The following is a 17,384-nucleotide window of genomic DNA, read 5'->3' on the forward strand; positions in this document are numbered from 1 at the left end:
TGAAAATTTTCTTCTGAATTTTTATCTTTGGCTGTAAAAAACACATAAACTCGGTGTTAATTTTATTACGTTTCCGTCTGATATTTGGTAGATTTTTCCTTCTTCTTTCACTTTTATCAATCTGTGTGTACGCTGACCACCAACTTATCCAAAGTTCCCTTTCGAATATTCGCCCCACGCGGATTTTATTCTTTTCTTTCAAGTCCAACGATATTTCCTATAGATGGTTTCTCTCGATCGTAAATTTTCCTCGCTAGAATCGGCCGCCGGTTCTCTCGATCGGCTCCGGACACGAGGGCACGATACTGGTCGTGATAGTAATTCTATTCCGAAATCTTCGAATCAATATTTTTCGTTCTGGCGGCTGTACGAATCGAAGCATCGTCTCGCTGAAAAATCGTCCTTTTATCTTCCGTCTCAATTACGAGGGGCAGCAATTAAATCTACCCTTTGCAAAAATAATTTCGTTCAACGTATCCACGTTGGCACGATCGGTGATTTCTCCGGAAATATCGAAGAAACGAGGCGGAAAATGTATTTTTCCTCGTCCGTAATTACACGTAGCACACTGTACGTACCTTAAGAAGGATGTAATGCGACGACAACGATCAACGACGACGACGACGACGACGACGACGACGACGACGATGACGATGACGATGATGATCAACGAAATATTTATACGTAACGATCGTTATATATAGACAGCGCGTAAATATAAAATCGAGGAAAAGAAGACGATCGAGGAAAGAATCCGCGGTATCAAAGAACCCCTCGAGCCGGTTGAACAATTATCAAAAAATTATCTGGAGCGTGTTAATGTGTCGGCAACATGTAAACGACCGGTTACGCAAAATCCAATACGTGGCATGCTGCTTGAATTCATGTCGATGGAATTAGCTTACCGGCATTCCTCTACCGTCTTTGAGGGTAAGCACACGCAACATGCTTCCTGCAACTATTTCAATCGATACGCCGCACTCGAGTGAAAATCTTGTGGAAAGTCCGAGCCGCGTTTCCGCTCGAAATCGTTCGCTCGCGCGGATCTTCGTCGAGTCCGGAACCGACACGAAGCGTATTCCTATCGGGTGAACAAAACTCTTTTCGCCGCGGTTACGAGCGTAAAGATCGGCGAATACGAAAAAAAAAAAAGAAAGCAATAAAAGAAAAACGTTAAACGTTTTTCCGGATATTTTTCTTCTTGAAATTTTAGTTGTTCGAATTTGTTACTTTATCCTTCTTTGCTTAATAATTTTTTTAGTGTTTATTTAGTTTTATATACAGGGTGGTTGGTAACTGGTGGTACAAGCGGAAAGGGGGTGATTCTACGCGAAAAAAGAAGTCGAAAATATAGAATACAAATTTTTCGTTCGAGACTTTGTTTTCGAGAAAATCGACTTTGAATTTTCGGTCGGTACGCGTGCACTTTATCGCGTCTCGTTATAACGCATCTCACTGTAGATCGTTGTCTCTGTGGAAAAATTTAAAAAAGAAAAAATAATTGTTTATTGTATATTTTCGACTTCTTTTTTCGCGTAGAATCATCCCCTTTCCGCTTGTACCATCAACCACCCTATATATGTATATTAGATTAATTTGAAAGTTCTGTTTATAAATTTTATTCTGTATTTTACTACCGAACGAATATAATAAATAACGATGCTATTTTGTTACTTTAGACGAGTAACAATTGTTAAAAAATTACTCAAAAGATAGCTAAGAGTCGGATCTTTTTATTACATATAAATAAAATTTTTTTTTTTAAAGCAAGTTATTGCATCAATTTGGAAATTCGAAGTGATTCGTTGGAACAAATAGTTCGACGAGCTTCGAAGTAAAAGGTTAGACGAATGGGGTAGGTGTCTTGTCATGAATAGGCTAAGGGGGATGTTATAAATTGTGGAAATAGCGGTGAAAATATTCCTGAACCCTTTGAAAAAAAAAAAAATAAACGTTTATTTTTAACGCGGAAGGGAAGTTCATAAAACACGGACAACGCATGTAATATTAGAAACACGATGTTTCTGTTGCATCGCGTTACAAATTCTCCAGCAAATCGAGATATTTGATCAAATCGTGTACATTCTCGTAATTTCCGCGATTTTCTTTCTATGGACGAGATACGCGGAAAACGATAGAAATCTAACGTCTAACCTAACGTCTAACGTCTAAAAATTGAAGAATTGCGGAAGAAACTAAACGGAAGAAATAAATTGCCAAATATCTGTGACTCGATGACATACGCAACGAAGTAGCAAAATATAAATGGAAATACTTGGCAATTTAGCAAAAAATCTAGAAATTACTTGGCAAAAATTTCACTCGACAAATCGATTTCTTTTTTAAAAAAAAAAAAAAAAACGGAGAGATCGATAGAAATGTTCTAACGACAAAAACTAAGAGACTCTTATAGAATGGAAAATAAATAAATCGGCAAGATAAAAATATCTTTGATTGGTTGGCACTAGTTCTAGGGGTGCGTTGCGTATCTTCATTAGGACAAGCCATCGTTGTCGTTCAATGACGTTTATATTTTCAATTATATGTACAAGCGTTGATTTAACATGCTTTAACGATTTAACGTGATTATTAGACACCCTTAAAGTAAAGACGATGTTCTTAGGTTCAAACGAATCCACGGTCAACGGGATAACTCTTTGTACAATTGAATATGTTTTGAAACCCACAATGACGTTAGCTGTGACGCACGGTATCTTTCTGATTGATTGACCAGACGTTGTGTGTAAACTCTCCAAGGTGATCGTAAGAATAAAAGACTGACACGATCACACTTGTCAATTGCCTATCGATCGGGGTTATCGACAAAATTCCAGGCGCCGTTACTAGGCAGACCCGCGTAGAGTCGTCACAGCTCCATCCCCGGGGCTCGTTTGTTAATACAGCGTGTATCCCTCGATATTGGTACTACTACTGTTAAGTAAAACGTTCATCCTGTGACCGTGGCTACGTTCGGCGACCAGTCGTGTCACCTGGACCCCAAGTCCACTGTCACAAACCTTGGGCAAACATAATCAGAACGTATCGCGACAACTACTTCTAGGTTCTATTATTTAAGTACAGCTAAAACGAATAGTTTGGACCAAAGTATTGGGAATCTTGCCAAAATACGAAAAGAAAGGCCCGTTGTCCCTGCACCTCCGACACGTACGCACACTGTATCGTAGACTCGACGAATAAAAGTACAGTCGATCTGCTTTCCTTGAAAACCGAAACTACCAGACAGACAGAACTTTCAAATCGATCTAATACTCGCGAGCTTCGAGCCGCATTTAAAGTAAGAATACGCTTGTAATGAAACGCATGCGGAACTCTGCTGTTTTACGGAATCACCGGTCTGCTAGAGCTAATTGCAGGATCCGATCGAAAGCAGGGAATTAACATTCCGCGGGTTTGCTTTAGCTGGAAAGCTTATTTTTAACCGGAGCTCGTGTTAGCCGGCAACGGAATTGAATTCCTGTTTTTTCGGCGACGCCGAGAGAGCGTATTTCCGATACGCCTTAGGTCCATTTACGATGGCTACGAAAAAGTTGCGCCCTTGTTGCTTTCCAACGAAACGTTCGTCAAACATTGGCTTGGCAACTAAATGGTTGCGGATTTTGTCATTAGATGGTACTGACAAAATCCGCAATCACTTAGTTGCCAAACCAAATAGATTCTACGTTTCACTCTCGCGATACAGAATTTTTCGTTTGGCAATCGCGTGAAAAAGGTACTATTAACGTGATAGTACTATCAGCTTAGTAAAAGTACTATTAGCGTAATATATTTGAACTTAATTAACCCTTTGCACTCGAGAGGCGACTGTCAGCCACCACGGCGTTCCGAGCTGCAACTCCAGTGGCGAGCGAGAAGCGACAGTCCCCGTTTATGTTAGATTTCGACATCTGCGATTGATGGGTGTAATATTGGTAGATAAATTGGTTCCTTGGTTGTTTGCGTTCTTTGTTAGCAAGCGTAAAGCGTTAGACTTTAAAATGGAGATCAAATATTTAATCCCATATGCCTTCGAAGCTATGGTTCTGACAACGTCTGCAAATTTAGTTTGGATTCGACGATCATGGCAAAGGTATTATAGTTTAGAAACCCTTAAAAACTGGTCTTCGCAAGTGAAATTAGCTGAAACGAAGATGAACTTGATTTTCAACTGTTGAAAAATGAAATTAATTATATTGAAGAACGCATCTTGGCGAATGGTTTATAAATTATCATAAAAAAAAAAAAATACGGAAATTAATATTACAAAATCATATTTCCAAACGTGTAAATATAGACAAACTATTGGAATATAATTTTTTTTGCGAGTTAACTTCTATATAAAATCATCCGGAGTAGCTGCTACGCCCCACCGAAAAAGACCTCCAGTGCAAAAGGTTAAACATGTACATATACAAGGTGGTTGGTAACTGGCGGTACAAGCGGAAAGGGGGTGATTCTACGCGAAAAAAGAAGTCGAAAATATAGAATAAAAAATTTCTTTTTAATTTTTAAATTTTTCCATCGAGACAACATTTTCGACAACATCGAGACAAAAATTTAAAAAAATAACATCAATCGAGACAACGATCTACAATGAGATCCGTTATAACGAGACGCGATAAAGTGCAGGCGTACCGAGCGCAAATTCAAAGTCGATTTTCTCGAAAACAAAGCCTCGAACGAAAAATGTTTATTCTATATTTTCGACTTCTTTTTTCGCGTAGAATCACCCCCTTTCCGCTTGTACCACCAGTTGCCAATCACCCTGTATACACATTGTGTACGCTAATTAAGTTAGATATTAAAATAAGTGTATCAGCTTACTGGATAAGATAAAGAATCGTAAAGCTGAGTTGGCAATCTTATCGGTTTCAAGGAACCTACGATATGTACCAGTGTCTTCGATACAGTAGGAAAGAAGCTGAACGAGGCTATTTACATTCGCTTATCGTCAATCAGGCATTCGGAAGATATTGCATAATCGTGTTAAATGATCCATAACGACGCAAGATACGACATACTTTTTTTCTAATATTAATACGCAAAAAAATATTGTAAAATGTTAGTCTAACAAATTGCAGAATATTACGTAAGTATAAGGCGATAAAACGTAGAACGAGCGATGCGATAAAAAGACATTTATTTCTTCGAAATATCTTCTTCGACAGATTTTAGAGGAAAAACATGTTACCGTATCTTAGAACGAAATTTTATTTTCATTTATCAACGCATAGACGTAGAAACGTCATTTTTACGAACACACAGTTAATTCTTCAAAGATTTATCGTGTTTAAAAAATACTCGTTTAAAAAAAAAAAAGCGTGACCAACTTTGGAAAATGCAACTTCGCGCGTTCGTATCTTACGAAAATAATAAAGTGCAAATGTAAATTCCAACTTGAGGTGTACGCGATATACAATGTGAATTTTTTCCAACGTTCTACGCCTGGCTATAAATAAAAAATGTTTAAATATAGCTAGCTTACGAGTATCAGCCTACTCGTGCATAGTGAATCATAGAATTTGCAATTTAAACTTTCCAAGAAATAGAAACCTTGTATAATACGCGTCTTTTTTTCTCTTTTAATCGACACAAGCTTACCTATTATGCCGAAGCTACCACGAAGCTTCGATGTTTGACAAACTTATATTTTACTTTATCTGCAAATGTGGTTATCGGTGTTCCAACGAACGATTTAAGCAAAGTAATTGAGAACAACGCATCGTACTTTACACGAAAGATTCGTCTAATTGTGAAATTAAAAATTAACAAAACAGAGTTAAATTTTCGGCTAGGTTTTTTCTCCTTTTGCACATGTAAATACAATTTAACATATTTCTAACGCAACTACAGCTACGTGTATATACATATATATTTCTCAGACATCGTCAAAGTAAATTTAAACGATCAATTATCTATTAATAATATTGGCAACTAAGTGATTACGGATTTTGTCATTAGGTGGCATTGACAAAATATTATTATTACGCGTTGTACAGTAATTTTTTAGCAAACGTATGAACATTTGGTAAATTTCTACATCCGCAAATTTCCAAGTTGGTTTCTTCAAGCAAGACAATCGCCACGCTAGCGCTGTGTCTGGCCACGGTGCTAATGAAATTCGAAAATAACGCGGACAGCAAAATTTCCTATGGCAAGTAGGTTGCAGTACTTTTGCCAGCCATCGTGCGTTACATTAATTTTGAACGTGTAAGACGACGACGAGAGAAGCAGAAACTACCGATGGCTATAAATAAATTGCTCGATGGCGATCTAACGGTGTAATATCGAAATACGATTGTGCAATTTACAAAGCGTAGGTACACGACTGTGTGACTTTCCAACCACGTACACGCATATATGCTATCGCCAGCCACTGATAACGAAGATTTCCATGCACAAAGCCTAAGTAAGAAGAACAGGTCACTTACAAATACAACTTTGTCCTCGATTCCCCTGGCCGCGCAGTCCAATAAAGAAGAAACTGTACAACGCATTTCTTCCCGCGTACGAGCAGAATTTTATTCCAAGACTCGACGTCCGCGATTTCTTCGCGGAGTCGTGGAAAACCAACTCTCTCTCTCTAAGCTCGTTGTTGGCAATTTTCTAAGATACCCGCGTCTATCTGGAAACGCATAATCGACAGGCAGAGCGTTACACGATCGGCGAACGTTCCCGATCGTCTCTCGGAAAAATGTAAAGAGAATTTTCCGATCTTGTTGCTGGTAAGCAACGAGAATCGCGAATCGACCCCGCGTGTGCGTAGATCGCGCGATCCAGAAACTCAGGACTTGGTGGTAGCCACGAGCGTGCAACGGCCCTAAAAATGCCTCGTAACGTGTCGCAAAGCTTCTAAAAGGGAAACTGTACGCGCGTGCTAACTTTCCTCCTGAAAGACGTGGACGACGCACCGTTGCTACTCTGCGAACCCCGCGAACTCTGTAAATTTGAAGAAAAAGGTCACGAATCGACCGATGAAAATTCCCTCCTCGCCCGGCTGAAACGCAATTCCCTGGCGATCGCGATCGAATCCACGGTTTACCTGGGAAGCGGAAGTCGATGGCGCAACGTTTGAGAACGCGCGTCGCGAAGAAAGTCATCGCGTTGAAGTTTTCGTCACGGACGACCGAGTTCCGCGGCATGCGGTTACGAGATCGAGCGGCTGGAAAACGACGGGTGCGTAGTTTTCCTGGAACGGCGCGGCCGGAGAAAACGACGGAGGATCGCGAAACAGGGACGGAAGAGCGGCGTTCCTTCCGTCGTTCGACGCAAACGAGAATAGACTGCGGTCGCGTCGCATCGAAAATAGCCGGGCGGAACGTAAATTTTGATGGCGCGCGCGCCAGTGTCGTAAGTCGCGCCGCTAAAGCGGGAAAGTGGGTGACTTACACGGCCCACTCAGGGTCAAGAGTAAACGAAGACGATACTGGGTTAGGCGAGTTCCGTGCCGGCTGACTGTTCAACTTTTAAATCGTCAGACACGAGGAGTACGATTCGAGGAGTAAAGCTAGCGATGACACGAAGCGTTTTACAAGCCTTCTGTCGGTCGCATTTATGGGAAAACAGATTATATTTGTTGCAAGATCGTAATCTCTACGTGTACATGTTTTATTGTTTATCGTAGCGAAGCTTAAAGGCTGCTACGATCTTTGTTTGCATAGGCGTGCGTTTACCAGAATTAGATGTTTACTTTTTAACGCTAACTTTACCAAGCCGGATCGAGTGACCGCTTCTAAAATGTAGTTTAAAACTCTACACATTCGTCGTCACGAAGGATATATCTTAACAGACACGAAGATGGTGCTCCATTGGGGGTAGCCACCCACATGATGATCAAACAGATAAAAAATTCTACCAAATGTCCAAATTGGACAAATTGTGAATGTGAAATTTTAAATAAAATAAAAAAAAACACATTCGTCGTTATTTCTTTTATCCGTCTTAACTTTATGCTAATTCTCGTATCATCCGATTAATCAATCGCCGAATTTTTATCCATATAGATTACACGAAGGACGAACGAAAGAGATAACGACGAACGTACAATTTTAGACCAAATTTTGAAACCGGTCGTTTGACCGGTTCTGGTAAGGTCAGTGTTGTGTTGCCGAGTGACTGTACAATGATCGGCCGATCGTTCGACATTGTACGAAACGTAACTGATACACGTACCGATGCTCGACTGACATCGATCGTGAGAGACAAAAACGCATCGTCGAGGCCAACGACGTCGAATAAAAATTCATTTCGTGTAATTTCAGCGACGAAAGCAACCGTTTTCCATTTGGTTTGGAAAACTTCGATCGAGTAGCTATGGAGATAAACGTATCTGATTAATTTTCGCGATTTATCTCTTATCAAATGTATACGCGTGCCTAAGTATACGAGAAAGACGAAAGAAATGGATTTCTGCTTGTACAGAAAGGCTTAAGAATAATTCGTTCGTAACCTCGATCTCTCGTAAGATGTTTCGCCATCTCCGGAATTAAACGGAACACCCTGTAGATCAAAATTGAAATTTCACTACGCAATAGAATTACTCGTCTTTCGCGTCGAGCTTTTCGAATCGAGTCTTTTTGTTCGATCTTTTCCAATATTCTCGTTGATTCGCGAAATTACCTGAAAAGAGATTATTCCAATTAGCAGGCTACTACAGCTAGTGAGATCATCTTGTTATCATCACTTTTTATGGTAGACAGGCGTAATACGTGATTCAAGCTGTGGCAATCGGAGCATGCATACGTTGAAAGCACTTGAAGGTGACCATTTAATGTTTGCTTAGCGATGAACACTTCTTATTGGCCTACTAATGTTGCTTGATTTACAGGTTTAAATAGATTGAACCTATTCGTATAGTGTTGAAGTAGTGCGCTGCAGAGACGTAATATTCGCCGCTGAAATATCCGTTTTGTCATCGAACATTTGATACGATTGCACGATGTAATATGATCGAAAAAAGTGAAAAAAGCGAACGAGGTGTATCGTTCGAGTTCCTGCACGTTTCTTCGACAATCTTTAAACAGTTCGAAATAGAACACATTTATGTCGCTTCGATCGAAAGAGAATCTTTCTACTCTTTGAACTGTATCTATTCCCAATAGCACGTTGAAAAAAAAAAACAGGATAAAAAAGAAAAAAAGATAAGGAAGAAAGAGAAGAAGAAAAAGAAGAAAGGACTGGGTTGAGAAAAAAGCGATAACTCCGGCGAGTGCACGCAACCTGCGGGAAGTCCTTGGGATCGTTACGGAGAAGCAGAAAAAAACGAACTGACCCGGAAGCTGCTGGCGCGTCAAAGCAGACGGAAGCGGTTGAGTATAATTTGCAAGAAAGCAGCAAGTCGAATTGCACCGTAAAAGTGACCCGTTGCGGTACGAGTGCACCGAATATCGACTTTCGACCGAGGCAGAAGTAACACACGCGATATACTCGACGAGATTACGCTTTAACCCGGTCTGGTGTACTTCGCCATTGAGCAAAATTAAAAATTGAAAAATCAATTTTTAACGTTTGGGAGAATTAATACGGTGAAGTATATCGAAGTATATTACGATATAGATAGTAACGATATTTTTAATATTTCTAACATTTTTTGGTATTTCTTAATAACGAAACGCGATATTTGTCGTAGGATATTTCCTATCTCTCTTTTTTCCATATACATTCCCCTTGTGTAAATATTCTACTAACAGGTTTTAATATAATCTCTTACAACCGGAATTTGCTTTGCTTATCAGAGAAAACCACCAATATGATTACAGTTTCTCAGATTACAGTGCTTCGGGTCGAAAACTGGGCACGGACAAACTGATCGGTATAATTGTATAGTAATAAAATACGTTTTGGATGGCGTAGTAAGAAATGAATCTGAAGAAATGATTTAAAAACACGATCGACAAAAATACGGACGCGAAAATCTCGAAAGAAATATTTTTTAGATATCTTGTCATCTCTTTCGTTAATTCTAACAAGCAGCCTCGTTAATTCTATTCTTTGCTTAGAAACGTACAAGCGTTTGCTGATTTATACAGAATTATACAGAATTTAATTATAAAATTACGGATGAAAAAAAAAGCTGTAGCGAGGTTCTATTCTTGAATCAATAAAATTAAGCTACGAATAAAATGGAATTAAGCAATGGAATTGATTCTTAAAAATGAAATCCTTTTGTGTTACTTCGGAAGCATTTTTATTCCCAAATTATGTCTTAAGTAAACTGCGAGTTAGATAAAAAAGGAGAAGGTTTTTCTCAACCGATAAAAGGATTATCGCGATTAATTGAAACGACGATATCTGAAATCGGATAATTCGAATAATAAATAATTTGAATTGATAATCTATCGTATCCCTCGGTAGGTGATTTTTTAGTCGTTAATTTATTCTTATTATATATTTTTTATTCCTTATTTTAATAACACTCGTGTCTCATTGTTACAAATCGATCAAAAATTTCAAACACTGATAAGCTGCTATGAACTACTCGACGAGATACTAACGACATAAATATTAATTTATTTAATTGCCACGATATGCGAAACTTCGTAATACCGTATCTTAAAGAAATTTATGAATTTCAAAATATTTACTAGAACACATATTCGATTTTGTTTATTCAATTTCAATTAGAAATATAACAAATGAAAAAATGAACCTGCTGTCAGCGTACAAAGTAGGTATATTAACTGAAAATAGTACGCGTAACTTTATTCCATACTGTTTCACCATAACTTCTTATTATACAGAGCTACTTTTAAATAACATTTTTACACGAGATAAAGAAAACGAATAGATTGAATAAATGCACTCGTGACTCTCAGATTACGCTAAACAGTATAGTATTCGTTGCTGATTTATTGACTGTAATAAATGAATGTCAGGGGGGAGCATTATTTATTGTCACGATAACAATGTGCTATTGTACCACATATTGCGATAATTTGATCGTCCGTAATTTTATTTATAGATACGTATTTCTATTAACTTCCATTTTATGCTTGTGCATAAATTAAACTAGGTACGAATTAAATTAAAAGTTTCATTTCAAGAATATTCGTAGAACGAACAACGTACATAGAAAAAATAATAATGTTCAGCTGCATCTATTACTCTACGATTTCATTTCGTTCTTTCTGCTAACTAAACCTCCAAACAGACCATACTCGTCAAAGATATAATTGTTAAAAAAATATATTTGTAATATATACAGGGTGGTTGGTAACTGGTGATACAAGCGGAAAGGGGGTGATTCTACGCGAAAAAAGAAGTCGAAAATATAGAATAAACATTTTTCGTTTGAGGCTTTGTTTTCGAGAAAATCGACTTTGAATTTTCGGTCGGTACGCGTGAGGTACGTTATAACGGATCTCGCTGTAGATCGTTGTCTCGATGGAAAAATTAAAAAAAAAATCCCCCCTAATCCGCATGTACCACCAGTTACCAACCACCCCGTATATTTACAAAAGAAAGAAAAAAATAACGTCAACGTATATTTATTAAAAAAAAAAAAATTTGCCGTAGGAGAAAGGGGTGACAGAAATATCGCGTGTAACATCTACTTTACATTCTGCAAGTTTTGCAACCAAATTCCTATTTCTCCGCCAAATCCTGAAATAAACTACTACTACTACTATTACTCTTACTATTACTGCTACTATCACCAGAAATTTCACTATGAAGCAACGAACAAACAATTCTACGAATAGCTTCTGATTATTTTATAACTGTCGTATTCGGGTCATCGAAAGTTTTACGATATCGAATATCGTAGCGTGCGAGAAAGTGGTTGGAGTAAGTGATCCCCAAATTACTGGAAGCCATGCCATCATTCCTGTCTCTATTATTATACATCATGAAGAATACTTATTCTATTTGCACTATCATTGTTGCAGAGTTCCGTGAATCAATCGCGTCGATGAATCGAACGACGTAAAATTAATATTGCCCTGTTGTTTACGTGAAAAGATAAACACGGTGTCCTTGAAACAGTTGAAAAGTCGTGGATACCATTACGCTGTATGTAAATGCTGTATACATGTAATTATAATTTTAATATAAACGACTATACGTCTGCGATCGTTTCTTCTATCGTTCTTTAATTCGGATAAATAATTTAAAAAGGGAATTTATAATCGAGCTTGGCATCGCGTTATACATATAAACGTATAATTACGTTACTCTGCATAATGCATCGTTATAATTTCCGTACAAGTGTTTATCGACGGAGAGAATTCCGCGCTATCGACTTTAAAATCAACGCTAGCCTCAACCAGTGTTCCTTTGTGAAAAGAAACTTCGGTTTAGTAATTCCATGCATAAATTCCACTTCCGACCGCACGGCACACTTTCCGCGCCAAGTTTCCTATCTACGTGTGTTACAAAATACGCCCACGTTTCGATAATATGTAAAGGAGAGGTGTCGCAATGATAACGTTCGCCTTATCGCTCCTTACCGATTGTAATTAAACGCCATGTGAACTAATGGAAACGCGATACGTATGCACAGATCGAGTCAGTTCACTTTCATAAACAAATTCTGTCGTAGCCCAATAGAAAATACATTTTTCGCTCGTAACGTGTAACTTCCTTTGTTTGTAAACAAGCGTACACTGTATCTAACCTGTTAAACGTATTAAAAATTTGTGGAAAGTTATAGTGCGATAGAAAATACTTTATAAATCAATCTGTTATAAATCCGTCCAACACTAACCTACCTTACCAGACCCGGTCAAACGACCGGTTTAATTTAAAATTGTACGTTTATTGTTATCTCATTTGCTCGTCCAAATTGATGTACATCCTTATATCATCCGATTGATTAATTTTTCAATTTTTGTTAATATACAGTTAAATAAAGTTAAATATTATTCTCGATACTTGATACGAAGTCTAATATTTAATAATTCATGTAATATCGATATCGCGTTAATAGGTATTCAGTACACATTAATGCATTAATGTTTTGCGCTGTTCGTTTGTCGTGTTATGCATACATTTTCCTGCAAATGTAAATGTAACAATAAGCGTTGCAATAAGCGATTTCCAACGATATATATATAATACTGACATTTTACGAACAACGTCGAAAATATTACTGATCAAGTTTCATGAAAAAAGTTGCAGCTAGTAAGTAAACAAACATGGTGGATAGCCGAAAGAATATGGCTCGTCGTTAAGGTTAGTGCGACCAGACGCTATGGGCGCTTCGATTTGAGCAGCAGCCATCGGTGAAAATTTTCACGACCTCGAGCAACTTGGAAACGGTTCTCGCGATTACTTTGGCCACCGATATACATACACGTTATTTCAGCCAAGCAGCACTATCCGCAAGAATTACGATGCCTGTTAAATTACGAAAGACACGGGCAATAACATTCCTCGCCGATAATTACGGTTGCCATATTACGACTATTCGTTGTTACAAAAGATCCATTAGCCGCATCTGCATGAATCGCGTTCGCCGGACGCCTTCTTTTCCAACGAAACGTTTCTATTTTATTCCACAACGTTTCCTAGACGCACCTTGCGTTATCCTCTTAATTAATCTGACTCAAAGTCCGGCCATAGATGTAACGCCTTGCTCGTAAGAGCACGTAATACTGCGAAAATACACTATCATCGATCAGCAGACCGTATACACGGTGCCCGAGTAAATATACGTATAAACATTCCTGGATCCCGGTAATTCGAGCGATTCAATGCGTGCACCAGTGCCATTAACACGGCGCACGGCGCTAAAATACTTACGACGAGCCTCTTTAGGCCTTACGATTGTAACATTTATTTAATTAAATATATATGTATATATAGTAATTTTGAATGTTTATTGTTACGTAGAAATCTTTTTATTTTCGACAGAGAAACAGGAAATCTTCCAAAATCTTTCTGACATTTATATAAAAACTAATCAAATTTTATGTGTGTAGATTATATATACATATATACGCGCCATTATATACAAGTGAATCTATCTTATCTGCTAGCATACAACTCGTGTTTTGTATTGTTCCGTTATTGCGTTATCTTTTTAGCTTTAGTTTTGATTCCAGTAATTATTATGGAGAATTTTTGCCGTGCAACAGGCAATTACATGGCCGTCTGTTACTCTAAATAAATAAGTAAACAAATATCAATGAAAATATCAATGAAATACGACTGATCGAATTGAGGCCAGAGATCTCATGAAAAATTGTACAAATGAAAGAAAATTGATTCTTGGGTCTAAAACGACTCATCGATGGCCGTGTCAGGCGTTGAAAATTGCTCGCGGATCATTATTTTCCTCTATAGGAAGACTTACGCTAACGAAATACAGCAATGACGGCATGTCTGCGTGCATTACCCGAACTGGAAGTCGCGAATCGACCGTAAGCGACATTTACATCATCGATACGTGGAAACTGCGCGAGAGATGTAGACTAGAAAGAGAGAACACGGTAGAAGTTGCGTGCAGCATCGAAAGACATTCGCAAGAGGTTAATGCGATGCGTGTTGCATCGAAAAATCGTTACATCAATAGTGTTAGTGGATATCATAGGTAAGGCATACCCATGAAGTATGTAATTGTGGAACGCCCACGCATTAGAACACGCGCTCGACCACCGCACTGATCAGAAACCTCGGTAAGGTTACGTTGGATATATGGTTTTCAACACAGGTTTTGATGGTCGACAAAAAATGTACCTTAATTCCTTTAACGCTAGAACTATAACTAGACTATAACTAAACCTGTGTCAAAGAGATCCAACTGATAGATATATATCATTAAAAATCCTGAAAAATCTACTATTGCAAAATACACTGCGGATATTTATGCGGAAATTCATATTTTGATGAGTATCGTTTAAAAAAGAAGGAGAATTATTAGTAGAGAATTGTCGTAGCCACTAAGAATTACAACGAGTATTATATTTTCGATATTTTACGCATTTGTCCGTGTTCGTATTTTTGCACCATTAAATTTCTCATAAATGCATAATAGTCCACAGGTCAGTTCTAAATCTGAAAGATTGTAAAACTGCAGCAAATCGAAATTGCACATTTCGTCTATTATGATAGTTCTAGCGTTAATGAAGGGAACGTGTATGTATGCAAGCGAAAATTTACCTCCTCGAGGGATGTGATTGTCTGTCTGCATTGTGGCATCCGCGAGACAAAGGTGGATGTCGTAGGCGAATTGTAATCCTCCCTCGTCTCCTCGACGAACTCACTTACGGCGATTAGGCCCGGCATTTTTTCCCTCTTTCTACCTATATTGGCCGAAATTATGGGGAGCCCCCGAAATTTGTCACCGGTCTAGCACTGTTAGTGCCGTTACACACTCACTTCACTCGTCAACACCACTCACTTCACCGTTTCTCCGGTGCGCACCATAAATTCCGCGGGAGGGCTGTCACCTTCTGTCTCCTCCCAATGCCGTTTCCCGTGACGCACGGTAAACGTCGTCCCGGTGCGACGAACGGACCCAGAGAGGAGCGCCCGCGGGAGGGGGGAAGGACACAAAGAGAAGAAGGAGAGGGAAGGGGGTTGAATAGAGGAGAAGAGAGAAAGAAAATTCAAGCACACGGTCGTCTGTCTTCTCTACCAGCGAGAGACACTTGCGCGACACGATTATTTCTTTAACATTTTGCTTGATCGGAGTTTCCTGCACTGACTGCGAGGAAACATAGTTCGCACCTTTTCTTGGTTCGCGCGGCTCGCGTTGCATACACACTTTCACGCGCGTACGCGGCTGCGTCCCAGAAAAATCTCTTTACACCTACTCGTCACTCGATCTAAAATCAACCTGATCGGTGCCGAAACGTTTTCATCCACGGTCTAAGTTTCACTGAGACGGCGCTGCGTACGCTCGCACCTTCACCATCGAGCTTGAGGTTAGGGAGAAGGTCGCTTGTGCTCGGATTCGTTGGTGCTACCATCTTGCGTCATTATTGTAATTTTCGGCAAATTAATTCCGTTCCAATTTGAAGCTTTGATTTATTACTTGTGATGTTACAAAGATGTATCGTGTTAGATGTATAATATAGAATATATGTAATTGTTTATTAATATTGTTATAACAATGTTATTTTAGAGACATAAGTATAGTAACACTAAACATCTTATAATTTGTAGAAATGTGAATATATGTATACTTAGGCATATGTCCTAAAGTTTTACTATTGTAATTACCTTTTCTGATCTACGAATAAATCATTACAGCTTTACAGAAACACGACGATTAGGAGTATTAAAAAATAAATTGTAGCATCAAGCGTCAAATATAATTACATATTTTTATCAAAGTTTAAGACTTAACTTAAAGTACAGTAAATAAGGTTTAGACACAAATATAGCTATCAAAATACAATTTTTTCATTTTTATTATAGAAACAGAAAAATTAAAGAACAAGAGTCTCTTGTAGCTTAAGTTGTTTTTTGCTTTTTGCTTTCACTTGTGCAGCGATGCGATCTAAATCTCTACGACCTTGACTGGTAAGCTTACGTCCACCCAGTGGAGCTTTTTCAATGAGTTTCAGTTGTTCCAAGCTTTGAAGAGCTTTACGGGCAACACCACCTGCAGATCGGCAGAAGTGGCTGGGATGGGTGCCGTTGCGTTTGCGTCCTCCAAAGATTTTTGTTACTGCTCCAACACCAATTGGACTACGAATATAAATATGACGAACCAAAGCCGCGCATCTAATGTAGTACCAATCTGGATCATACGGAGCAAGTTCCTTGAAGCGTGCAGATTTTACGATGTCAACCCATTCTGGCACTCGCATTTTGCCAGTTCTAAAATATTAAACAAATCAATAGTTATACTTAAAGGAGTTACGGATATACATATTTTGAAAATGTAAAATATAAAATATACATATTTTGTTGTTAATCTATAATAAGCTTCTATGTCATGAAAATTTTTGAGGTTAGTTACATCTATATAAAAACAGTTACTTACTTTTTCAAAAAGGCTGCGAAAGCCTTAACGAATTTGTGCTGGTCAACGTCCTTAAGCGTTACAGACGGCATCTGAAACAAACATCGTGATAAAAAATTGTCAACAATGCAAATGTTGTACAGGTTTACTCCACACGTGTATTGTAACAACAATATTGTAGAGCTCAATTAAAGTACGTCATGTATATAAATATACATGTAAATATTATATAAAGTACGTTAATTACTTTGTATTATAACTTATACTACCTTTCTTCCTACAATAATATGGCGAGTTGTGGAAAATTGAATAAAGTAGACACCTTTGTCCGAAAGCCAACCGGAAAGAGGGTAGCAAAAAGATGGTGCTAGAAGCAAATTGTTAAGTGGCAGCACTAACAGGAAACGACCATGAAATTTCGATACATAGAAACGCGTCTTAATAAAAATATAGTAGACTATTTGTTTGATCGATA

At 38.3% G+C, this 17,384-nt stretch overlaps 2 protein-coding genes across 8 annotated transcripts in view; both read right to left on the reverse strand.

Moving 5' to 3' along the window:
- Positions 1-15,826, reverse strand: part of LOC117234570 (arfGAP with SH3 domain, ANK repeat and PH domain-containing protein) — a 51,945-nt gene extending 36,119 nt beyond the window's left edge. For 3 of the 7 annotated variants that reach the window (XM_033495940.1, XM_033495934.1, XM_033495930.1), the window contains exon 1: positions 15,097-15,826. In XM_033495940.1, the coding sequence (XP_033351831.1) occupies positions 15,097-15,222 (126 nt within the window). In that variant the 5' untranslated portion in view covers positions 15,223-15,826. Of the gene's footprint in view, positions 1-905; positions 959-6,428; positions 6,937-7,039; positions 7,278-15,096 lie in introns of those variants that run through there. The other 4 variants (XM_033495932.1, XM_033495927.1, XM_033495928.1 and 1 more) reach the window with 3 other exon arrangements.
- Positions 15,827-16,334: 508 nt separating this feature from the next.
- On the reverse strand, positions 16,335-17,291 carry LOC117234591 (40S ribosomal protein S19-like). Its single transcript, XM_033495970.1, has 3 exons — positions 17,179-17,291; positions 16,931-17,001; positions 16,335-16,764 (listed from the first exon to the last, which is right to left on the reverse strand). Exons 2-3 carry the CDS (start codon positions 16,999-17,001, stop codon positions 16,371-16,373), a joined length of 465 nt encoding a protein of 154 aa, XP_033351861.1. The 5' UTR covers positions 17,179-17,291; the 3' UTR covers positions 16,335-16,370.
- Positions 17,292-17,384: the final 93 nt, after the last annotated feature.

This window comes from Bombus vosnesenskii, unplaced genomic scaffold (genome assembly GCF_011952255.1).
Source record: "Bombus vosnesenskii isolate JDL3184/JDL3185 unplaced genomic scaffold, Bvos_JDL3184-5_v1.1 scf7180000013305, whole genome shotgun sequence".
Classification (NCBI taxonomy): domain Eukaryota; kingdom Metazoa; phylum Arthropoda; class Insecta; order Hymenoptera; family Apidae; genus Bombus; species Bombus vosnesenskii.